This window comes from Xenia sp. Carnegie-2017, unplaced genomic scaffold, assembly GCF_021976095.1.
Source record: "Xenia sp. Carnegie-2017 unplaced genomic scaffold, XeniaSp_v1 HiC_scaffold_24, whole genome shotgun sequence".
NCBI lineage: Eukaryota > Metazoa > Cnidaria > Anthozoa > Malacalcyonacea > Xeniidae > Xenia > Xenia sp. Carnegie-2017.
The window spans coordinates 16,458,581-16,483,125 of record NW_025813487.1 but is presented as its reverse complement, the minus strand read 5'-3'; the positions used below and the strand labels follow the sequence as shown (position 1 = coordinate 16,483,125).

General features: G+C 34.2%; 4 protein-coding genes and 1 long non-coding RNA gene across 7 annotated transcripts; 2 read left to right on the top strand and 3 right to left on the bottom strand.

The window, feature by feature from the left end:
• Window positions 1-73: 73 nt before the first annotated feature.
• LOC124451483 lies at window positions 74-4,518 on the bottom strand. Of its 3 annotated transcripts, XM_047002106.1 has the most exons (8): window positions 4,208-4,518; window positions 3,913-3,978; window positions 3,273-3,353; window positions 1,933-2,014; window positions 1,653-1,778; window positions 1,052-1,359; window positions 753-935; window positions 74-379 (listed from the first exon to the last, which is right to left on the bottom strand). In XM_047002106.1, the coding sequence occupies exons 2-8, from the start codon at window positions 3,946-3,948 to the stop codon at window positions 227-229; spliced, it is 969 nt and encodes a 322-aa protein (XP_046858062.1). In that variant the 5' UTR covers window positions 3,949-3,978; window positions 4,208-4,518; the 3' UTR covers window positions 74-226. The 3 variants fall into 3 exon arrangements, with proteins under 3 accessions (XP_046858062.1, XP_046858063.1, XP_046858064.1); XM_047002107.1 differs by lacking the exons at window positions 3,913-3,978; window positions 4,208-4,518 and adding an exon at window positions 3,523-3,754; XM_047002108.1 differs by lacking the exons at window positions 3,273-3,353; window positions 3,913-3,978; window positions 4,208-4,518 and adding an exon at window positions 2,238-2,527.
• Window positions 3,786-10,479, top strand: LOC124451482 (ferrochelatase, mitochondrial-like). The gene is made up of 15 exons (XM_047002105.1): window positions 3,786-3,914; window positions 3,987-4,134; window positions 4,513-4,635; window positions 4,715-4,863; window positions 4,945-5,017; window positions 5,127-5,295; window positions 5,369-5,467; window positions 5,627-5,734; window positions 6,492-6,656; window positions 6,860-6,919; window positions 6,987-7,800; window positions 8,141-8,412; window positions 9,353-9,409; window positions 9,486-9,809; window positions 9,898-10,479. Exons 1-11 carry the CDS (start codon window positions 3,836-3,838, stop codon window positions 7,122-7,124), a joined length of 1,311 nt encoding a protein of 436 aa, XP_046858061.1. The 5' UTR covers window positions 3,786-3,835; the 3' UTR covers window positions 7,125-7,800; window positions 8,141-8,412; window positions 9,353-9,409; window positions 9,486-9,809; window positions 9,898-10,479.
• A 942-nt stretch (window positions 10,480-11,421) lies between these two features.
• LOC124451485 lies at window positions 11,422-13,504 on the bottom strand. Its single transcript, XM_047002110.1, has 6 exons — window positions 13,270-13,504; window positions 13,148-13,182; window positions 12,975-13,051; window positions 12,850-12,905; window positions 12,722-12,765; window positions 11,422-12,629 (listed from the first exon to the last, which is right to left on the bottom strand). The coding sequence occupies exons 1-6, from the start codon at window positions 13,454-13,456 to the stop codon at window positions 12,585-12,587; spliced, it is 444 nt and encodes a 147-aa protein (XP_046858066.1). The 5' UTR covers window positions 13,457-13,504; the 3' UTR covers window positions 11,422-12,584.
• Window positions 13,505-13,608: 104 nt separating this feature from the next.
• LOC124451479 (contactin-5-like) lies at window positions 13,609-23,776 on the bottom strand. The gene is made up of 12 exons (XM_047002099.1): window positions 23,607-23,776; window positions 22,295-22,588; window positions 16,773-17,051; window positions 16,423-16,689; window positions 16,018-16,299; window positions 15,627-15,908; window positions 15,488-15,537; window positions 14,977-15,238; window positions 14,664-14,855; window positions 14,500-14,592; window positions 14,085-14,417; window positions 13,609-14,011 (listed from the first exon to the last, which is right to left on the bottom strand). Exons 1-12 carry the CDS (start codon window positions 23,677-23,679, stop codon window positions 13,845-13,847), a joined length of 2,574 nt encoding a protein of 857 aa, XP_046858055.1. The 5' UTR covers window positions 23,680-23,776; the 3' UTR covers window positions 13,609-13,844.
• LOC124451488 lies at window positions 16,301-17,531 on the top strand. The gene is made up of 2 exons (XR_006950488.1): window positions 16,301-16,396; window positions 16,578-17,531. It is a non-coding gene; the product is annotated as an uncharacterized LOC124451488 (long non-coding RNA).
• Window positions 23,777-24,545: the final 769 nt, after the last annotated feature.

The following is a 24,545-nucleotide window of genomic DNA, read 5'->3' as shown; positions in this document are numbered from 1 at the left end:
GGTTACAAAACAACCATACGATTCTTTTACTCGTCATATATAATAATATCTCGTAGTCAGCAAAATACATTTGTTGGACTATGAACATTTCACATTAGATTTTATTCCCAAAGCGCAATCTATTTTGCATGGAGTGCCAAAACTACATTTATCAATATGTTTACTGAATTTTTATCTGGGAATATAATTACAAATCTGGGATAATCACTGTGAACTATTTATCCTTTTACTCAACAAGAATTGTGGCCATAAGTGTTATTATTACTATGGCAACGACAAAGACCAATCCCACACACACGGTGAGTATACCCAATTGTCGAGCATGCGCTGAAGCTTCATGTGCCTGTTGTATTTCACCTTTTTGCACAGACTGCTTTACCTAATAATGAGAGAACAAACATGTCGTAAAGCAAACTCTGAAGACTTTACGAGACTTATAAAGTAAATGGTTTGAACCCGGGAGTTTTGTTACATGTTTGTAAATGTAGATCGTCCAGGTTGGTATAGTCCTGAGAAGGACTGTTATGTTGATGTTGACTGACGTTTCGACAACCTTAGCGGTAGTCATCTTCAGAGTCAAAAAAAATGACTACCGCTAAGGTTGTCGAAACGTCAGTCAACAACGACAACAACAGTCCTTCTCAGGACTCTACTAACCTGGACGATCTACATCTACAAGCACTAAGAGACTTATCTTAATGCTAGAATGACGACATTGACACAAATCTGGTAAACATTATTTATGGACTTACTGCAACAGATTTGTAGACTGCAAACAGACCAATCATTGGGCAGCACACACAGGTGATTGCTGTAAGTAAAAGAAAGCTGCTGGGAGACTGGGGATGACTAGTAGGTACAGTGGTCTCTCGGTGCGTGTTGGTTGATGATACATCACGTGACTTGTTTGGATGGATTTCATTGGAGTCAGATTCCTATGAAAAATAATAGATCACCATGGAAAACATCAAAGGCAGATCTTCCCACGACTAGTTCATTAAAAAAAGTTCTTAATTTGAGGGCAATTAGCGTGAGTAATTAATGCGCATACCATCATAATGATCATATCAACACTGTGTGGTTGATTTAATTTTGGTTGCATTGTGATTTCGGAACTAAATCTTGTTCTACGTCGGCCATCTTTCTTCATCTCTGGATTGTCATGTTGAATGTTGTTGTTTGCATCGTCAACTTTCTCAGTATGAAAACTTCTCTTCAAGTTGCCATGTTCAATTGTATCCTTGATGGTTGTGTCGACCTCTGACTCTTTGTTTAACTCAGGATTTTTATCTACGTGACTGCTCTCTTTGCTTGAGTTCTGCTTGGAAGCGTTCGTTTCCTCATCGTTTGCTCTCCTAGCTGAAATATAACTCACGTTTCATACCTCGAGAAAAGATTTCTTTCCCTAAATAATTATGTTTTACGAAACAAGCTTCCAATGAATTAAGTACAATCAATTGAAAAGCAGAAATTTCTAGTTGACGTTTCAAGATTTCTTATTATAGCTTAGGTATTGCAACACTTGAAATCATCCGCGTTATCAAGTGTTTGCGTTGTGTTAAGGTTCGAAAATCAAATGTCTGGTGTTTCTTTGGTGACTGTCACAGTGTTTAGAAAAAATTGTAGCTCTTTTACTTTTTCATAATCAATACCTTGATAACTTCCATTCGCATGTTCATTTTTTTCACTTTTCTCTTTAAAGGTTATTTCATCAGCAATAATGTCTTGCTTTATTAACATTGGCGCATCAATTCCTGTGCATTCGGGCACATTTACATCTGTGAATAAAATGTATTTTTAGTTAAACACATTGTCTGAATGATACAGTAATTAAAAGTCTTTTTCCAGTATATTATAATGAACAGACATAATAGAACACAACAACAACTGATGACTCAATCCAACATAAATACTTCGAAAAGTTCAGTTCACCTTGTAAGATTTTTTTTTCTTTTCGATCCATATCTACAGCTGAGTTATCTTTATGTTTGAACTCATTGAACGGGGCTGCACTCTGTTGATAAGATGTATGTATTATTTAGACGGAAAAAATTTACTGTATACGTAAAATTGATTAATTGAGCCATCGCTTTTGCCTCAAAGAAAAGTCAATTGACATTTGCTTGTCATTTCTCTTTTTTATCTTTACTTTTTAAATTTTTTAAGATAATTTTATCAATGAAACTGCCCACTCGTTTTTGTCAGACATTTTTTTATAACTAAAAAGTTGTTCTTACCAATGGGCTCTTCGTGCAAGCTACAAGTTTTGTACTACAGAGTAATGACTATAACATAAAATCAACAATAATCTAGTTTTATCAACAATTCATGCTTTTTTTTAAAAGTATGTCATGAATTAACGTTATTCACACAGAAATAATTGATGTTGTCAAGCTGGCCGTTGCGTATTGTAACTAGCATTAGCAAAATTCGACATTTGTAATTTTTCTCCGTGGTCTTATTTCGATTTCACTATTGCTGTTGCAGATAGAAGTGGTAAATTTTATTGAGATAATTGTGACTTTAAACGTGCAAAATATACATAATATTATTTATAAAAAAAACTTGCATTTTTTCGTGCAATTTAAACATTTCATCTGACAACGCCTCAACACATATGAATTTAACAAAATGCTTTTAATCTTACGGTAAAGTAAGACCATAAACGCGAAATAGATAATTGATTCTTGGCTTAATGGACGAATGTTTAGATAGAAAGAATAATGTATTCCAACGCCTCGCCGTTCATATTAAATGATGTCTATGTAGATGAAATATCTATAACAGCAACACTAAACTGTCTATCTTTCCCAAAACCCTCATTAACGAACTAGAATGCAGTAACTAAATGCATGAAAAACATGTGATTTACACGAGAATTGACTATTATCCCTAAGGTAGTTGTTTTACATATCGTCCAAACCACATGTTTTTATGAACTGTGTCTCACCTAGTTTATTAGTTATACTTATAAAGAAAAGCTTCCTTACACACACAATTAATTTCGTCTTGCCAAGAACATTATATATGATAATATAATACCAATGTTAACATTGTGTAGTCAGAGAACATTGAAAGACTTTATCCACCGGAGATAACATTAAACTTACAAGGTTGTTTGCATTTGTAAACGTATATTTAATGTATAAGAACAAATACATTGGCAAAAAGATGTTGTCTTCGAAAGAAGGAACATTCTTTTAAAAATTCATTTGCATTTCTTCCGCAGTCGATAGTTGCTGTTGCATGTCTATCAAAGTTTGTCAACGTACCTGCGTTAATTTCTTTAGGCGATCCACGTTTTGATAAGACCGACGATCATATTCTTTGGAAAGATTCGTAAAAAATACACACTGAAAGATATTTATTGAAGGTGATGGCTATCCACAACGACACGCCACAGATAACAAGACAAATAGTACAAATTCATGTCATTACGCTACTGTTTGGTAACGTCGATCAACAATCATGTTATTTATAGTCTTATAAAGTTATATGGCTATGACAAATGTTAATGGATACCTTCATTTTGTTTTTCGCTTTTTTTGTAGACAATGGGAGATGCTTATCTTTTTGACATTTATTAATCCGACTTGAAATAAATACTCATTTATTGTCAACGTATTTCTATTATATGGCTTTGATAAAGTCTTTTTAGCGGCTTTTCAAGTGCTTTGTGTCTTATTTCTTAATCATTTTGAAATTTTACTTGCTTATTAATTAAAACTAACTTTGATGTCATTTCAGATATGAGTCTCACATTGAAATTAGCATAAATCGCGCAAGGAACATGATATGACCCGGGGTATTTCCGGTTTGTGAACGTTATCCTCAAATGTCTATAATCTATATTTTTTTTGTTTCTGACAGAATTGAGGATAATTTGAGTATGCTGCCAAGATTTTTACTTACCAGTAAGTTAACCTCATCCTTTACATAATGCTTCATGGTACGCGGCTGTTCTTAACTGCTCTTTCTCTATTCAGAATTAAGAATAAGTATTGTAAGAGTGTCACAACATAATTGTAATGGACCTCTATCAAGTTATACCGCTCCACAGAAAGCAAGAAATTTGGTATGGACGCGAAAAATTCATTCATCGTGTAAATTGAACGAAAATATGAAAAATGAAAGGTAGGATGATTTGAGTAGCTTCCTTTAGTTAGAATAATACGGCTTACAGCAGTATTAATAAATCTATACACACCCACGTTGGAATGTTCACCGACGTTAGAATGTTATGTAACACTTCATAACGCATTTCTCAATGTCTTTGAAATAAAGTAAAAAGAGCAGAATTTTTAACATTGTCAAACACTATTCAGAATCAATAAATACAAATCAATACAGTCGTATTATGAATAATGTATTAATGCATTCTTTCATGAACATTTTGTCTATCAGCATTCCATTTTAAAAGGAAAACTATCTATTCAAATGATTCCGTAATCATTGTAGATCATAGTGGACGTAGTTCCATTTCTAGAAATATTTATGTGTCTTCAACAATAGAGAAAAAGCAAAGACAGGGATAATGTTGGTTAATATGGGTGGTCCAAGTACTTTGGATGAGGTTCATGATTTCTTGTTTCGCTTATTCTCTGATAAAGATCTCATACCACTACCAGCTCAGAGGTATAAATGAATGTGTTTTGGTGCGGTTGAATTAAGTTTGTTGATGAACTGAGCAATTAGTTCCAATATTTCCTTGCAGTCGATTAGCCCCATGGATTGCAAAACGAAGAACACCTAAGATTATAGAACAATATGATAAAATTGGAGGTGGTTCACCCATCAGGAAATGGACTGAAAAACAAGGAGAAGGAATGGTTAAAATCCTTGATGACATAAGTCCTCAAACTGGTCAGTATACTTCATGTGAGTTTATTTATATGCAAGGCTTTTTTATTGATGACCATTTTTTATGATGTTCAACATATTTAGCTCCTCATAAATGTTACATTGGATTTCGATATGCTCATCCTTTAACAGAAGATACTTTAGAGGATATTGAAAGGTATCCATTTCTATCCATTTCAACCCCCCTCAATGAACATGGTCTATAATCAACTCATCATTAACTCATTCTTAGACTTATTTTAATGTTTTTTTAACCATATTCGCAGAGATGAAATTGAGAGAGTTGTTGCATTTACACAATATCCGCAGTATTCTTGCTCAACCACTGGTAGCAGTTTGAATGCAATTTATCGTTTCTATAAGAAAAGAAATCTTAATTCAAATGTAAAATGGAGTGTAATTGATAGATGGCCTACTCATCATGGACTTGTTGAGGTGGAAACTTTTCACAGCGTTATTGTTGTTTTTCTAAAAAATATTTTCTGCTGAACAAGTAAAAAATTTTTAGGCATTTGCTACAAACATTCAAGATGAATTGACAAAATTTCCAGAATCCGTTAGAGAAAGGGTTGTAATATTATTTTCAGCTCATTCACTACCAATGTCCGTAAGTTTTCATGATTACAATTAGTCCTGTATTCACATGTACTCACATGTACTCGCATGTACTCACATGTACTTGCATGTACTCACATGTATTCACATGTACTCACATGTACTCACATGTACTCACATAATAATAACTAAGTAATCATTTCTGATGCAGGTTGTCAATCGTGGTGATCCATATCCTGCTGAGGTTGCTTCAACAGTCCATGCAGTCATGAATAAATTACAATTTAGCAATCCATACAGACTTGTTTGGCAATCAAAGGTATATTTTTGTATAATTTTTTAATTTTAACAAACTCTACATGAAAAATACTAGTTCTTCCAGCAGGAGGCCACTCATATTTGAATGTATTACATAGTACATACATAGAGATAAATTCATTGCCCATGGAGATAAATTCAAGAAATCCCAGGTCATTTTATTAACAAAGAAATAAGAACTTGTGTCTAATTTACACCTAACCTATCAAGAAGAAATTTAAGAGGCCCCGCGTTTTGATGACGTAATATATATACTTTTATCAGTGTGCGAATTATTTCAAAAAAAACCATGTGCAATTTTTTTGACAAAAGTGTTTCTTTAGAGACATAATCAAATCAATATTACGTTAATTATTATATAGCGCTAATTGCTAAATTAATATTTTTAAACGTGAACAAATTCATATGATTTACGACAGTGTTTTTCGTTAAAACCGCTGATTTTTGCACATCGTTTGAAAAAGTGATGTGCAATTGTCTTCATTTTAGCTAAAACGATGTGCAAATTGCACATTGCACACCGTTAATTCGCACACTGTTTTATCATAAATGACACGTTTTGCTTAACCACTAACAATGTATCAATTTGTACTTCTCTATAAAAGTACGCATTGTTAGTATTGTCACCATTGATAGCCTTACGTCATCAATGTATTACGTCATTTCAGTCAACGTCATTTATAATATTGCCTCATCATGAGTTCTGTTATTTGCAACATTACGTCATCATCATTGCTTACGTCATTGCTATGTTACAGGTTGGACCACTTCCGTGGCTTGGTCCACAGACTGAAGATTCTATAGAAGGATTGAGCAAAAATGGTGAAAAATATTTGTTACTTGTTCCCATAGCGTTTACATCCGATCATATTGAAACACTTTATGAACTTGACATTGAATACATGGAGGAGACTGCAAAGAAGGTCAGTTCATCATCTTTTCTGTGCAACACTTTTTATTTGATGAGATTTTTGCGTTAAAACTGGTTACAAACAAGAAAATGGAAGGTTATCTTTTTGCAAACGTAAATCTTAATCTGCTAGCTGTGTGACACAGTTAACTAAAGACAATTTAACTTATAAAAATTAGTTGAATCTCTTCTTGAATTTTCGTTTTCCATATTTAGGCTGGTGTTGAAATTATACGTCGCTCCTCCAGTTTAAATGATAATCCAGTTTTTATTAAGGTCAGTCTCCGCTTAGCGTATCTATTTTTGGAGTGAAAAATCATTCTATTCTGGATGTTTTTTCAAGGCTATGGCTGATATAGTGAAGTCACATTTGGAATCAAATACAGTTTGTTCAACACAGCTGCCGTTGAGATGTCCAATGTGCGTTAATGTAACTTGCGGCGAAACAAAGACCTTTTTCAAGAACCAGAATATTAATTAATGAATTTTAGCAGTGATATTATGCTTAAAGGTATTATGAATATCTTTATGAGCATGTTCGAATTTAAAAAAACAATCTCCAATGATTTTGGAAACGAAAATGTTCAGATGATTTAGTTTTCACTAATAAATTCCTACCATAACTCTCTTGGCTGAGCTACAGGCCAGACATTGCTTGACCTCAGCTTCTGACCAATGACCATGGAGCTGGAGCACATCATACCTTTCGATTATGCCAAAAGATGCGATCTCCCCATAGCTAGTGTAAGGTCGGTGAGGAAAATTCAGTTCATTGTCGGAGATATTTTCATCTTCAAAACCACCCGTTCTTCATCTGTCATTTTAATATTTTAATGTTTTCTAATGAACGGAAAAGATAATAGTTAACACGTGTGTTGTAAATGCGTAATTTAACATAACAAAGCAACGTCTTTTTGATGCTAATTTCGTTTGATTGATTTGACATGCGTGAAGTGGAGATGCAGATGCTTCGCCATTATTTCAATAATATTTGAAGCCTTAACGTTCGTTTTTAGCTTTCATTATCGCAGGGACGCCGACAGAGTGTAATATTCACTTTTGAGCTTGTTCAATTCTTGTTAATCGCGTTGAAGGTTAAGAAACTCCAAGTAGCTTAACTGTGAAGCATCGAAAACTTTCTTTTTCTGCTCAGTAAGGTACGTATATATTTGTATTTTATGTGTTGTTGTATAATATTCTTCATTGAAGGTTGTTCGGTGGGTTCCTAAAAATCCAACTCACCATGTTGAACAGGCTGTCGACAGGCATTCAAGTTTACATAATGATAAGGAACACGTGCGGTCCGTCTCACATTGTTTACTTTTGTTGCAATAGAAGATTAGCATTGACAAGATACTTTTTTTAATGTAAATTATACATTTCAGGGTCGCCAGTTGACTGCTGAAGAACAAGTTTAAATTTTAATCTCATCGTCAAGTTAACTGCTCAAGAATTGATTCTTGCACATACTTGAACTCGTACAATTTGCACTTATAGGAGATCGTAACCTACGAGTCATGTCGTTTGAGATGATAATGAAGGAAAAAGAAGACGCGAAGGCAGAATCTATGAAGCTGAAATACAGCTTAAGCTGTTGCATTTACAAATTTTTAAATTTCAAGGAATCGAAGATATTAAAACCGCTGTGTGGTATATTTATTTTCTCGTTTGGTGTTGTACTTCTTGTCGGCCATTATGCCATTAAAAACACGACCTCATCAACTGGGAACATTACACCTGCAATTCCTGACTTGGTTGCATCCGCTGTGGTAAGTTTTCATGTACATTTTTACTTTTGATATGTAGCGCTGTGGCTGATGATTTCATATTTCTAACGGCTTTTGTGTTGTGTTTGTTCATTTTTTATGCATCAATTATGAACCGTTTCAAACTGTGCCCAACAACAGCTGAAACTCGTACCCCTAATTATGCACCACTAAAGTTCTAACGTGGCCGTTCAGTTGCTATAATCGAAAACATAGTTTTGAAAGTGGTTAATGTGGAGGATTGAAATCAGTTGTGTAGGACACAGTGTCGATTAACTGGAGGCAAATTTTGTGAATGGCAATAACAGTCTAGCCTTGTGTTACAGAGTGGACATGATAAAGCCAATATATAAAATTGGCATTGTTCAGATTTCTGATTTATCTTTTGAAAAATCACCTGCGTTTGTTCGATAATCGAGACTCAAACAATAGCCTTTCTTTTTCGCTATTAATTATTTTTCTAACCACACAGATAACATGTTGATATCAATTAGTTCGGCTCAACCCGATAAATTAGCTGAGTTTGACACTTGACTGGAATCAATTGTTTTGTCTTTCTACTTGAGTAAAACGTTTCCACCCTAAGTTTTAAGAATTTTTTCTAATATTTTAATTTAATTGTGTTCGTATCAGATATTTTTTATATTCGCAGTATTGGTCCCATGTGTTAGGGACGGCAAAAAAAATATTCATTCTAATGCATTTGAAATTTTTGTCGCTTCATTTACTAACGCTTGCTGAGCTGTTGCATGTTTTGAAAACTCTTGATTCAAAGACATTATCTTTGCATAAATGTTTATGAATGAAGACAGCGCGTGTTAAGTTTAAGTTTAAGATTTTAAATTGTCACAGTAGTTAAGGTTAACTTCAACACTTATCTTCCTGAGTTAATAATCTCGACTTTTGTTTAGTGTTTAACGATGACTTCTTTTATAATGTTTAGATAATGGCGAATGGAATCCTCTTTACTTCAGTCTATGTGAAAAAACATTTATTCACAGTAAGTTGTTGAATTTCATCGATATCCAAGCTATAATTTAAAAAGCAAGAAAAGCTAAAAATCTTTTCAAATTTAGATCATCTTTAGCATGCTATTATCTTCTGTCGCTGCTCTTCTCTCGCCAGTGGGAGTCGCACATTACGGTTTGACACTTACAAACTTCATATTTTCATTAAACAAATGCTCGTATGATAGTGACAAACAGCGTTGCGCATGCTCCGTGACTACGTCATACAGCAGTTTAAAGTATGAATTTGATGATACTACCAGCTGTGAATCCATCACGAAACACCTGGGCGAAATTGCTGTTGGAATGTCTTCAGTGTACCTTTTCACATGCTTATGTTCTTTTTTCGCCTCAGTCCATTTATCATTGCTGGCTCATAATATGGTCACGAAGGTAGAAAGGCTGAAATATTTTTCATGATTTTCACGAAATATGAACTAGAAATAGTCAACTCAATGTTTTCATTTGTTATTTACTGCAGACCAACCGTGTGAAACGTATGAAAAGACGACAGCAAAGGATGCAAGAAAAAATAGAAACGAACGAAGAAATATCACTACGAAATATTGAAGATGGTTTTCTCTCCAAGAAGATAAAAGATAACGCATCAGTACCTGAGCTACAAGACGCTACAACACAAACCAAGTCACGTGATAATGGTGACGTTTGTCCTCCTCAATGTCACAATTTGGCGGAAGTAAAAATACCCAATAGGAAAAAAGATTATGTTGACATGAGCAAAAGCCAAGATCCTCCTCCACCTTACTGGGAAACATTGTACTCACGTGATCATCACGACTTTGTCTAAATCCAACGTGACGTATTTCCTTAGTTATTTTTCAAGAATGGAGAGCCCAGATTTATGTTACGACGTCATCTGGAGAACCGAGATTTCGTTTTCTGCTTTCCAAGTCCGTTTTTAGTGGGTGTCAAGTCTAAACTGTTTCACATTGCAATTGTTTTGATGTCAATGCGTGTATTTTATGGATTTTTTTAAGGGTTGTGCACTATGATCAATTATGGATTTTTTGCATCTCAATAAAGTCTCCGTGAAATTGCTGTACGTTTGTGAGTAGTTTACTTTAGGTCGAACTGTAAGTTGTGTTCTGGTTAAGAAAAAAACATTGTGTTTAGAATTTAATGTGAGCCCGCTCTCATGAAACCTTTTCAAGTTTCTACCCGGACCCGGAGTTCTTTCTTTTGTTTCCTTCTGTTTTGCTGTAGTCTTTATTTCACCAATTCTTAAAATTCTGTCTTTCCCCACTCCCTCCGACATAAATCCTTAAGTTCTCTCTACGTTATTCAATCCTGGGGCATTCATCCCGCATTGTGTTGTATCCTGGGATTCTCCTTCCACTAGCGCGTTCTCTTAAAAGCATTGAAAGAAATGCATTCCCAGTTAAAATGAGGTATTTAAAGTCCATGTTAAGTTGGTGTCAGAGTATGTATTGTTTTTGATACGAGAACGTTTATATAGATTGTACACATATCTCTTTTTACATTTGACAGGATAACGTTAGCCGTAGTGTGAGGAAAGGTTTTACATGAAGAAAGAACCAAGGTTAGCGTATCATGAACACTGTTATTCTTAACAACGATTACACTTTAAAAAATTAATTTCTTTTCTGTCTTTTTATATTCAAAGTTGCATTAAAGTGAGAGGAGAGGCTAGCTAAAGGTAATGATTTAATTATGTTAAGTTTTGTTTTCATAGTGGGTTAGGGGTATGGACACTACACATCTGTGGGATGGGGGTGTGGACACTACACCTCTGTGGGATGGGGGTATGGACACTACACCTCTGTGGGATGGGGATGGGCATGGGGTATGGACACTACATCTGTGGGATGGGGGTATGGACACTACACCTCTGTGGGATGGGGGTATAACGCTACACCTCTGGAACGTTTTACAGCTCCTTGCAGTTGTAGTCTGCTCTCGAGTATATTGACATTTTTTCATCATTCGTAATAATACATTTATAAAGAAATACGACGATAAACGATTTTTCCCATTTCCACATTCTCTTTAAATGAAAAGCAAAACAAAAGTTCTTTAATGTAAAAATAAAACGTAACAAGATAAATTTCGTTTTTATAATGTGTCCATATGTCGTTTTAAACATCAATAAATTGACAAATCAATCAAAGTCGAATCTCTCAATGATTACCAAACACATAAATAAAACTTTCACCAAACTTTTATTTCTTTTGTCATGCTGTCATGCGTACAACAGTGCAGATGACGTTATGGGCTCATGCGCATTTCATAAGATTTGACCAAGTGCTTTGTCTAATATTGATGGCACACATGTGTAGGCAGAATTGCTATTTATTTACAAGTTTATGATTATTTCATTCATTAAATAGTAACGATATCTGTACAAATATAAAGATTTGGAATATGACTACATACAAGGAATACAATAAATTGCGAACAAATAATACGATGATGTCAGAGACGCAACAATGACGTCACTGCGATATAATGTCAACGCTTATTTCAATATTTTCTACAACTTTAATATATAACTGAAGTTTGAGAAGAGTGTCAGACAATTTTCTTTCATTAATGTGACAGTCTAGTCTGTAGGAACCTCTAATTTGTAAATATCTAAAACCCCGTATGATCCAAACTTATGGTAAATTTTAAGAAATTCTAGAAATCACCACCCTTTTACTCTCTGTTGACAATGACCACCCTAATACTCTCTGTTGGCGATGTTTATGAAAACTGACGAATGTTTTTGATGCGATTAAACTTCCTGAATGGTGAATGATTTAAAGTAAAAATTGTAAAAAATAAGAGTGTATGTACGTCTCCCTAAACGTCTTGAACACGAGTGAAAAATATTGTTGGGCATGCGCAGTAAGAATAAGGTCTTGTGCATGGGTAATAATGAACAACCTAGGAACTTTTCAATAAATAATATACTCAGGTTGACGTTGAGGGATTAAAGAAAGCATCCAGTGAACAAAAACAGGAAAATTACTAAATATAAACTATACTACACATAATTATAGATCCTTATAAACTACAGATAATCTGTAAATAAATATTTCACATCTAAATATATATTCCGTAGATTTCACCGAACATAGATAAGAAACTAGCCTCGAATAAGATGCACATAGATTTCCGACAAACCACGTGAATAACAAATGATTTTTAACAAGTCGTTTCAACAACAACGCCCGCATCTTTACTCGGTTTCTGTAAACAAAATCAACAACATCGTACATGTTGATTTATAATGATGAACGTAATTTAAACAATTCTTCCTTTTAACAACAATATGAACTTACAGATAATTTTCCAGAGTCTTTATGTGTCCCGTGATCGCGGAATTCTAAAATAAATCGCATTGTTGTTTGGTAAAATACATTATCTTAAATGACATGACGTCAGCAGTTACAAAATTTTTTTGACGTACTTTTATTCCTAAATGTCTGTACTCCACTATCTTGGCTATCACATGAAGTATCCGCACTGCATTGTAAGAAAAATTTATATTAACGGTGGAAACGTTTACTTTAGGTGGAAATTTCTGATATTTACCTTGCGTCACGGTTAACGGTTCGCTGAAGAAACGGCACCTTTTCAGAATCCAGAAATAAATAGCTGCTCTTTGGAGTCTAAAAAACAAGAAGAATTTAACAGGTAGCTGGTAAGAAAGAGAGCTAAAAACACACAATGAAGATAAAATTGTCTGTGCAATGTAGATAACGCACCATTTCGAGACCACGGTCCGATTCTTTACTTGTCTCTAAAAAGAAATCCAAATGAAATACTTCATATAACATCAACGATTGTTTATAGACCCTGGTATCGTCAACGACTTCATTATCATTACCTTCATCAATAAATTTCTTTATGACGATGCGCCGTTTTCCGGATTCGCCGTCACTGAATTCAGTGTACACTGTTTTATTGCATTTATATTCTCTTGCATCAAAGTTACCATTGCTTTCGACCTTCAGTATCAACTGTTCTTTCTGTAAACGTCTTTTGCTGTGGTGTAATACGTAAGCATCAACCATTATGAAAGTTTAAACAATAAATTCTTTTTAAAAACTTTAACTTACCGACTCCAATAGATAAAAACGAGCAACAGCACAAGCAGTAAACAGCTAACAAGACAACCAATAACAATTCCATTTTTGATGTCGTTTATGTTCCTCTTAATTTCAAGTTTTTCGTTCGTATCTTGAACTAAAATAAAAAAAAACACATTAACTCAATATTCAAACTTTGTCCATTCCTTTCTCATTCTTTTTCACAATATCTTTATTTTACCTGTTGGAATGACCGATGTATCAACAATACAATGTCCTGTAGGACTGGTTCCTGCGGAATTTCCAGCACTGATGTTCACAAAAAATTGTTTACTTCTCATCACGTTAGTTACAGTAAACTTGAGATCCATTCCTACGACGTTGACATCCATTCCTTTTGCTTGATTTTTCTTTCAACTGTTAACCACCATAAGTGATACTTCAGTATGTGGCCGTTAGGTTTGATTGGTTCATCCCAACGTACGACAACGTTCGACCCTTTCACGTAACAAGACATATTTCTTGGTGGACTAGCAGGCTCTGTTTGCGAGGAAATTGATAATGAATACATTGACACGACAAAAACGAAGCTACTCCCTGTCTCTACACTTACTTTGGTCAGCGATCTTACAAAAGTTAGATACAGGTCCACTCGATGTGCTGTATAGACGAACTGAATAAATGCTACGAATAGTGACGTCATAAAATAGTCCCGGAGTAACTTGTGATATAGTAACATTGAAGTTTTCGGTTTGTATTCGGGTCTTCGTTTTTTTGAGACGCTCGCCGTAAATGACTTCAAACTTTGCATCGGGTTGTGCGGGTTCCTGAACCCACGTGACTAGAAGGGAGGAGGACTGAGGCTGTGGATGGCACGTGATCGTTAGATGAGGCTGTTCCGAATAATTTGTGTTTTGAAACATCTCGTAGTTCACCTTGACTGGCGCTAGAAAGAAATCATTAAGACAAGGCCATTAAAATATAATTATAGTTACCAGTCCACAGCGCACTTTATTTTATCAACATACTTTCTTTAGTAGAAATAACCAAAATGGAAGGCCGACCATAATTTTCCATCGAGTCAAAGGCAACGATATTAATGACGTATTCTACATTCGAAACTACGATAAAAACAAAAATAAAATAAGAATCTCTACTGACGTTCATTTTCATTATAAGATTGGGAACTCACTTGCTTCCAGCAGTTCATACATCGAATCTGATCCATTTATTGTCACCTCTTTTTCAGAGCTTGCCCTTTCAGCTAGATACTTATATGTAAGTGTATATCCTACAATATCTAAATCATCCCCTGGAGAATTGACTTCTATCAAGATACTCGTATTCACGTGTTTTGCTTCAACTAATGGCGCTGGAATCGTGGCTACATTGAACAATACAGTTTCAAAGATTGAGCAACATAAATTTTGTGCAGAAATTCTAAAATTACAGGAACTTCAAAGTTCAATAATGTATCAAATATGAGAACTTTAAACACCACCAACCATTCGTCGTTGAGCTTGAAACAACACCAGATACTTCTTTTGAGTAAGGACCTAGTCCCGCTTTTGTTCTTGCAGCGATCTTTATGCAATAGGTTTCTCCTGGATGAAGATTACGTAATATCGTTGTATAATCGTCAGCATTCAACGTAAAATTTTTTACAATTTTCTTTTCGCCATTTTTTAAGATATATTTTACTTCGTAACCAACGATTTTTCCATTTTGTTCAGGGATGAACGGAGGCGACCAGGTTAGATCTAAAGTCTTGGAAAGCAATAAAACTCTAAGGTTAAAACACCAAGAGATACATACAAAGTCATCCAAAGGAGGACTCCTGCAATCATACATGTCAGCGGTTATAATCTGTAGAAAACAATGGATTTCAAAGGAATATATTTTGGTAAATAATGCCTAAGTGAATATGAGCCACCCTGCTTCATATGTTTACACAATAAATATGTGTCTATACTATATACATACACACATGTCTTTACACCAAAGTACTTAACTTACCCCTATGGAGTAACTGCGTGTTTTTAAGTCATTTGGTGGTCCTGACGGCCCTGCAATGAACAATCACAATCATTTGGTTATAGAATATATAGAATACATAATAAAATCACATTATATGATAAGAAAATATCAAACATACTTGCTTCAAGTGTGGTAACCCAAAATGTAGCAGATTTCCCTCTAGGTCGACCAGAAAACATTTGAACAAAAACAGAGTAATCTGTAAAGGCTCTGAGATCTTCAATCACACGATAAGTTGCGTTGTCGTCAGTCACGATTTGAAAGTCCGACTTCATTAAATAATCTAAGATATGTATTACAAACTGAACAGTTCCATATCCAGGGGGGATGGTCCATGTTATGTTCATCATAGTCGCTGAGATTGCGTAACCTCCGACGTTAAGGGGGGGGTCCATTTTTTCTATAATATGACGTCATGATCACATTAATAACTTAACAAACACACTTTTCTCAAATGTGAAACATTAACTATGAGATATTTTATTCAAAGCAATTATTTAATCACAAACCTATGACTCTGCAAATACTATCATCAATATTTGATCCATAATCGTTGTAGGCCTCGCATTGATATACCCCACTATCCCTTGGTACAACGTGATTCACCACAAGCTGATGACGTAATTTGTTTTTGTAGAAACGCAAACGTGCATTCTCTCGAAGCTTGAGTCCGTCTTTGTACCACGTGACCAAAGGTGGGGGATTACCGCCGACACTGCAGTTAATAACTAACTTATCGTGTTCTTTAGAGACTAACTTGTGTCGTTTTCTTGTGTCAATGATTGCAGGGCCTGTAAGCGAAATTTACACGTTAAGTTTTAAGTCTACGTTAGCTGGGGCTGTGAGTTTCCACATACGTGTTATTAAAGGCAACGTAAATGAGATCTTGTAAGTACACGAACAAATAAACTTACTTTCAACAGATATTACGATATCGCGTTTTTCATGACCATTTACCACACAGCTATAATTACCACCATCAGACTCCAGTATGGATTTAAATATGAGATCAGCATATCCAATGTTAATTGCCACAATCCGCATACCCTCTTTTGTCATTTTCTTCCAGATGACCGAAGAGTTATATTCACTAAAGTGGATACACTCTACAACCAAATGACTACCAAGGTTTCGGCGGATCATTCTTCCAGGATAAACATGGAGACTGCTCTTGGATAAAGCTGTTGATGAAAGAAAAACATAACATATTTACAGTGATGAAGTAAAGTACATGAAGAAGCACATGCTAATTTATAGGAATTACATTGTCCCTGAACGCTCAGCATGTCACTGTTCATCTCCTTGTATCCATTGTTCACACGACATGAGTAATTTCCGTTGTCGGAAACTTTGTAGTTTCTTATCTTCAAGATTCCTGAAGGTAAAGTCTGCATTCTCTCACCGTCAGTAAGTTTGAGAATTATAGTATCTTTGAACCACGAGTAATTTAATAATTGATAGTTCGTATCAACCATACAGTGTAATCGTACGACATTGCCGTAAAGAACAGGACTTGAATGTCGTAGCCGTATTGATCTCAGATCTAAAACAAAATAGCGTTTTAAGAATTGCAAAGTGAACAAATCTACGAAATAAAATGTGAGTTTTTTTGCAGTTGAAAAAAATCATTAGTTCCTGCCAACGATTAAAACAACGTGAAACAAAGAATCATAATGATCCAGCACACGATGCAGTGAAAAAATCCAGACATTTGCAATAATTGAAAAGGAAAGTCATGCTGACAATGCTTCTATGGCACCAATGTTTCGATGTTTCGAACGCACGTGATGATAAAGAGCTGTGAAATTAAGAGCTTGCACACTGTCTATATTCAATTTACCAAAGTTTACTAATTGAATCTTTCGGCAATCTTAAAATTATATGACTACTAAGATCCTATTGAATTAACAACCAGTATCAACCCCACAAACATCCTAAAAAAACAAATGTCATACCTACAATAACTAAACATTGTTCTTTTAATTCAATAAACGACTAGACATCAATTAGATGACCGAAATTAGATGGGGCAAGGAAGTCGATTCCTTTAAAATCATTTCTAGTACAAATAAACAACAAAAACGAACTTGTAGAGTTACTTGAAAGCATTGATCAAATATCGTTGCGGAAATTCTCATGCGGGCAAGGCTTTTGTGAGGGTTTTCTTTCAAGATAAAGAATAAAAAACCATATTTTTATCTCGGCCAGAGTCGCTCTCAAGTCGGGAATTACTTGCGGTACTGTTAAATAATTAGGAGTCTTAAAGGGATAGCGATCACGAAAGTGAATTCATAACAGTGAAATTAAAACCTTCAACTGTGTTGTCAGCATGTTGTATATGATTGAAGTCAAACATGAAGAAGCAAAACACAATGATCATTATTTGCATTCCCATAAGGCTAAGGGAGAAAAGGAAATGAGAAAACCACAAGCGTATTTATGTAGGATTCATTTAATTTTGACAGTATTTAGCTACTACTTTGGTTCTTTATATGACATCACGAAAGCCTTCTCCTCGTCACGCACAGAAATTAAATTTGTCACTGGCACGCAAGCAAACAATATCAGGGAAGTTTGTGAGAGCCAATATAAACAAAAATAATACAAAGACGACACACAGCTTAATCAATGTTTTTAGTGTCGTCCTTTTCTTCATTTAACTAACATGAAGTATATATTCATTTCATTATTTTAAGGAGACCGACTGTCGCTACTAAAGTGCTCCACGTTAAAGAAAACAACATTTATAACCGTAATTACCCCGCACAAATACTTATCTTTCATGTAAATCAACACGATAAATATTTCCGGTGGACCAAAATAACAATAATTATTTTTATACGTTGATGCTCAAAGGAAACACAATAATATTATCTTTCTTAACAAATAATTATAAAAATTATTCCTTTTTAATTATCAGTAATGGTTGGGAAATCATCTGATATTTCCGTATCTGAAGTTCCTGGCGCCATAAGATCGTTTCGCAAAAGTGTATTTAATTTCTCCTATCATTTATAATTTAATAATCGTTAAAAACGAATTATTTTCTGGACCCAACGTTTTGATAAGAGATGACAAAGAAATAGTTAAGTCAAAATAAATTTCCTCCGCCATCTCCCGGGGTTCGGGGGAACAAAACTCGCCACAACATTGAAAGACATGATCACCAATGTCATTCGATCCTTGAGAAGTTAACATACGTCATGAGAAAATTGAAAATCTCAACTTTGTCATATAATACCTTTACTAAATATTTGTACAAGCTCTAAACCCTGAAGGATTAAAGTAAGAAAAAGCATTTTAGCATTTGTTGCGTATTTTTAATGACGTGTGAGGTAGAGGTGATAAAATGGCAAATCTGGCCAAGAATTGCAAGATCGTTGATTAAATAATGTAAACCAATGTAAACTATCAATTATTTCAGTAATTGATACATTTGAATGCTTATAATATAAATAATTTTTTGATAAAACATGGTAAAATCATACCTTCTAAATATAGATGTATGTACTAATGTCATAGTCGGATGAGTAACGGAAGTATGGAGATGATTTTCACTTTGTCAGGATTTTACAGCCGGAGATTTTGGTTGAAGTATATTAAATATAAAAATAATTGAAACAATATGTTGAAAACAGAGAGAACTGACAAATTAATACGATCGTAAAAAACCGCTTTTAACAAGATAGTCAACAACATTATAGTTAGTCTTATCGTTTTAATTATAACTCCATTCTTTCATGCTTTAAAAATATTGCATGCATGTACACGCAAAAGGAAGAAAAAAGATTACATTCATTATAAACATCGCCCTACTAAACTGAAACCAAAATATCTACAAAAAACTAACCGTCGTCCAAGCACACACCTTATAAACGTTTAAAATGTAATCGATCATTTAATGATGAATGAATGGCATGTTTAAAAACAAACCCCTAAATATTAAGGTCAAACATACAGATCTTACATGTCACTGTGTGTATGTTTGTGTGACGTTTTTACAAACATTGTGTCCACACACTTGTTTAAAAAGAAAACATTTTAAACTTCTATTTCAAATACCTTATTGAAAAAATAGTTTGTCATGGAAAAAGAATAATATCACCTATGCTTACCAAACCCCGCTTAAACAATATTCAATGTTATTATAATTATAACAAAACAATGTTGGACCTCACCCGGCGTAAAAAAACTGCTTGTAAAAAATTACAATGTTTTGAAAGTTATACAGCACACAGCAGCACATTTTGCAATTTTTCAGCAGGACAAATCCAACCTCTTCTCTGCCGCCATCACCATTTTTTTTTAAATTGACTCGACAAGTTTATTCGAAGTAAGCGCAAGGCGAATAAATAAGATTTTGGTTAAAATTTACATGAATTTACGAAAAGCAATCATTATCACAGTATGTGGATGTTTTGTTTGAAAAGATTTCCATCAAATTTTTTACGTAGCATTGTGTACACCTTAATATTACAAAATGATAAATTGGCGATGACAATATGAAAAAAAAAACTTGCTCTGCAAATTTATACACATACATGTAATCTAATCCTTATCTAATGTCAGGATATAATATAATTAGATCTTGTTTGTCATGAATATACGCTGGCTAATCTAATAAGATCTTTTGTTCGCTGTTTGTCTTCCTGATATGAAAATAAAGGATGATTTTTATCCTAATTATATATTTCCAAATTTACAGACATAATAAATACATGACTAAACTCTTGTGTTTTGCAGAGAAAGAACTACTGTAAATGCTTGATTCTCATGATGTAGCTAAGACTTCAAAAGCACGTATAGTATATAGTTAAATTCTCTTAGATTTAGAGAAAAAAATGTTCGGAAACAATCATTATACAATTCTCTAACTGAAATCAAGCCATCACAAAATACATTGAAAAGTAATGGCAATTCACTTGCGAAAGCGGTGTAGCGCTGACTAAATGGCTATTTTTCTGACGTCGCACCTTAAAACTTATTGTTATTGGCAAATCGCCGGAACATTTAGGTGCAAATCGTATTTCAAAGCAAAGAGTCCGTAAACCGTCAGAGGCTGAACGACAATAATTACCAATAAATCATGATAATAGATTTTCCTTTTACTTTCGGCATAAATAACTGTAATATTTATTATTTTGTGTTTTTGTAGGCAAGTAATCACTAGCTTTATTAATGACACAAACTGTACTGATAATTTACACAAAATGTGGTTTGTAAAGTGAAAAAAAAATAACCGCAAAATACTGATACAAGGAATAAACCCCGCAAAAAATATGCTTTCGCTGTGATATTAAAAATACGTTCACAAACATGCCAAGTTGTATTGCAGACAATCATTTAGCTTTATTTTCGCAAGATGCTAAATTATGAATTTTCTCAAGCAGATCTAGGCCTACGTATTCAATTTGTAAAATCGATAATATACTATTAGCTTAAACCATTAGCAATAACACTATAACATAACGCCATTGTAGTGGTCACTTTAGCGTTGCCAATATTGAACGTGGCAATTTTCAAAACACCGATGTGGGAAAGTTTCTATCGTGAGAAATATTGTAACAATTGTTGACAACTCGTGGGAGATGGATAAATTGTGACAATTTCTGGGGAATTGAACTGTTACTTTTATAAATGAAACATTCTGTTGTCACGCGAGCTTCATCATTTCGCTAACCATCGTCAGAGGTCGCCAGGGCCAAAAACACGATGCAATTTGTAGTAATTATAAATATCAAGAAAAAAATTCCATCAAACGGAATGCTTCGTGTGGGATGATTAAAGATTAAAACGAAAATATTACATTGCCGGAAGATGGCGAAAACCGTTTACAAGAACAAAATGTCGCGCAAGAAAAACGGATATATTTAAAGCTTTATCGATCGATATGCTTGTATAAATGTTGGTTGGTGTATAAATCATGGACTTGTGTTTTTCTTCCACACAAAAATTGTCTGAGATATTGTATAATCCGATAAAATAAGGGCAGGATTACTAGCTGCCTTGGAATAATTTCAAGTGTCATTACGAGACAAATACCAGATATATATTATCTGAAACACGATTTCTCAATTTCATTTGAAAATTTCGATGAATATTACTCTTCATTTCATACACAATAACTTCATAATGATTTTAATGATTTCATTTTTTCATTAATGTTGGGTTTAGAAATGAAAAAACGTTTAGTTATCTAGAAAGGTCTAATGAAACATCACGCCGACAGGAAACAAAAGTATTTCCATTTTGTCATCCATTTCAATAAACGGGTAAGGGAGATCGACCATTTATATAAAAAAGAAATGGTTAGTTATGTTGTCATTATAACAAGATAGGATAGGAATTACAAAAATATTTTGAACGAACATGTTTGTAATCTAAGTATATGATGGGCAAAATCAACAAACATCACAGGATATTTTACAGCTCCCTGAAAAACATGCTATAATTTTGCGCTACTACTGATTTTGTGACACGTTTTGTAACATGTGCAGTGTTTGTAAAAATATTGATTGGAAAAACAAGTATCAATTAAACTTTGTATTTGCAAACAATAAAATAGCCAGGCTTGATTTTGTCAAACATTTTTCAAACAGAACTGCGTGTATTTTACAAATTCAACTAATTTTTCCTAAATGCACAGATTGATGGACTTTGGCAAAATTGCATGAACAAGATCAATATTTTGAGTGTGTTACGAAATATTCATCCCCTGCCGTAGTGAGTATTGCTCGTAATACTGAATATAAAATGTAAAATACAATATCAAATTAAAATACTTACATCGCCGTTTAAATGTAAACCTCTTTCCCAGAACAACACCAGCAGAATTTCTGGCCATACAACGAAACCAAGTTCCTTGCAAATGCTGTACGCCATCAACAAACCACAGACCATTCCTAGTTGCGTTTATTTTCACGTTGAAATTTAAAACACTTTCGTTTCTCCAATATAATTTCAAGGGTTGCAAACCCTTGGCTTCGCAAGGCACAAAAAAGGATTCGTTGTTGGATAGATATATCCAAGTCGGTGGTTCTTTCTCAAACCATGGAATATTATCATCTTTTGTACGATCGCCTAAAACAATTTATTAAAATAATTTCAACAACGCGTGGTTAAAATTATTGTTGATGGCTACATGGCTACATGCATGTATATACAAATGTATATATATAAACAAAACTTACGAGTTCGACTAAAATTCCGAACTTTAAAGTTGCGTTTTGCCGTAAAATGTATTTTCGATCGAATCACTTAAAATCGTTTCATCAGCAAAACACGCCGAGCCGTTGGGACAAATTTTCTATTTACTATGCGACTAAACCTCGCTACCAAAAGAATCAGCGTTTTCTTCTACGAATTGACATAACATCCACTTACGGTCGTGCAAAACACAAAATACACGTTTTATTGTAGCAACACGCTGAATTGATCATGTTAAAAACCATTACATGACATGACAATTGAAGCAAAAATGTCACGTTTTTTGTTACCGCGAAATTGTTGAATACCGATATCACGCTATAGGTAATTGAATACGATCTTTTCGAAGCAAGACGCGTAGTACAGAGCGAGAGTATATCAAAATGAGCTGGGAATATTTGAGGACTTTAGACCATACATTATATAGCATTTCATCAACTTAACAGAGCATGTTTTACAATGTAAACATACAATACACTTGCCAACATTCATCTCTAAATGACAAAGCCAGAAAGGTCATCGAGGTTCCGACGTTATTTCGTCAAGACAAATCGTGCTTGACTTCAAACTAATTTTATAACCAAAATGACATGTCATTTAAACATTGCGTGAAGAACAAATTTTGAGTCAATGTGTTAAAAAATACATCGCGGTTTTGAGTATATTGATACAAATTCAAAGGATACAAACTGAATACTATGGCCCTTCGAGTGAAACATACAAGCTAATACATTTTGTAGGAAGCACTTGTGCATATTCCACCGTATAGTAAATAAATTTTCATACTCTGGAATCTTACTAATGAAACGGCAAATTGTTAGATCAATAATACTCCATTGAAATGATGAACTTTGCGTCCATATCTATAGAACATGATAGAATTTACTCTTACCTTCAATCATGGTAAATAACGCCACTAATATGAAGCAGAGCTTTGTAAAACTTTGCCATAGCATTGTTGTCATAAACAAAACCTCAAAACATCACAAAATACGTACACTTAATCATGAACGAAGCGTCGAGTTTGACTAAAGAAATTCGGTTCACTGCCATTCCTAAATGTTGATTTGGAGTGTTGACAGATCTTATGAAGACATGTAAACTCGAGTCCCGCTCATCCAATCAGAGACGTGTATTTCTAGCACATGAAGATATTGACCAATGAAAGAGCTCTAATTCCTACTGAGAGTATTCAAGAGCCTCATGCGTAATCATGGCGGAGCGCAACAACCTTATAAAGTAGTTACATGCTGTGAAAAATCTATAATAAAACAAAATACAAAGCTTTGGGATTACCTAAACGGCTTAGAATTACTTCATGTCATTAAACCTTTATGAAAACATGATTTTATCATGAGTTGCGCTCACAATCTACCGACTTAACGGAAATGAGGCTTTGTTCAAAACTACCCCCGGAAATTTTCTCGTGTAAAACAAGTTGGCAAAAACATTTGAACGGAAACCAATAAAGTTATAAGAACGGCTTCGGCACAGGGGGGTGGGGTAGTTTGTTCACTTTTGGTTAGACCAAAGTCCGAGAAGCGGATATATTGAGGTTTTGCGTCCAATTTTTATTCTATTTTTCTAATTTTATAAGCGTTTTCGGTATGCTGAACTTCTGTTGTCTTTTGTTGCTAGAAAGAAAAATCTTTATTTCAAAATTAATGATTTTACGTACCAAAAGTAGGCACAATACATTTTAACTTAGATTCGATAAATAGTTTCGTTCGTTTGCAGTTTCATTAAAAAGTTCGTTTATTTAGCACTAGGAGTTAGCAGTTTGCCAAAACATTAATATCGTGTAAAAACAATGACCAGCCGACAATTTAAA

What these genes read in the sequence shown, in the direction of transcription:
- LOC124451482 (XM_047002105.1), top strand. Translation starts at nt 3,836, where the DNA reads ATGTCTATAATCTATATTTTTTTTGTTTCTGACAGAATTGAGGATAAT. An exon ending in TGGAGGAGACTGCAAAGAAG is followed by an intron (nt 6,657 to 6,859) that starts GTCAGTTCATCA and finishes TTCCATATTTAG; the next exon opens with GCTGGTGTTGAAATTATACG. An exon ending in ATAATCCAGTTTTTATTAAG is followed by an intron (nt 6,920 to 6,986) that starts GTCAGTCTCCGC and finishes TGTTTTTTCAAG; the next exon opens with GCTATGGCTGATATAGTGAA.
- LOC124451483 (XM_047002106.1), bottom strand. Translation starts at nt 3,948, where the DNA reads ATGAAGCATTATGTAAAGGATGAGGTTAACTTACTG. An exon ending in TTGATATGATCATTATGATG is followed by an intron (nt 936 to 1,051) that starts GTATGCGCATTA and finishes TATTTTTCATAG; the next exon opens with GAATCTGACTCCAATGAAAT. An exon ending in CAGTCTACAAATCTGTTGCA is followed by an intron (nt 380 to 752) that starts GTAAGTCCATAA and finishes TCTCATTATTAG; the next exon opens with GTAAAGCAGTCTGTGCAAAA.
- LOC124451485 (XM_047002110.1), bottom strand. Translation starts at nt 13,456, where the DNA reads ATGGTTGATGCTTACGTATTACACCACAGCAAAAGACGTTTACAGAAA. An exon ending in AAAGAAATTTATTGATGAAG is followed by an intron (nt 13,183 to 13,269) that starts GTAATGATAATG and finishes ATTTCTTTTTAG; the next exon opens with AGACAAGTAAAGAATCGGAC. An exon ending in ACCGTTAACCGTGACGCAAG is followed by an intron (nt 12,906 to 12,974) that starts GTAAATATCAGA and finishes CTTACAATGCAG; the next exon opens with TGCGGATACTTCATGTGATA.
- LOC124451479 (XM_047002099.1), bottom strand. Translation starts at nt 23,679, where the DNA reads ATGACAACAATGCTATGGCAAAGTTTTACAAAGCTCTGCTTCATATTA. An exon ending in GCTGAGCGTTCAGGGACAAT is followed by an intron (nt 16,690 to 16,772) that starts GTAATTCCTATA and finishes TTTCATCAACAG; the next exon opens with CTTTATCCAAGAGCAGTCTC. An exon ending in TTGTAAGATCGCTGACCAAA is followed by an intron (nt 14,012 to 14,084) that starts GTAAGTGTAGAG and finishes CCTCGCAAACAG; the next exon opens with AGCCTGCTAGTCCACCAAGA.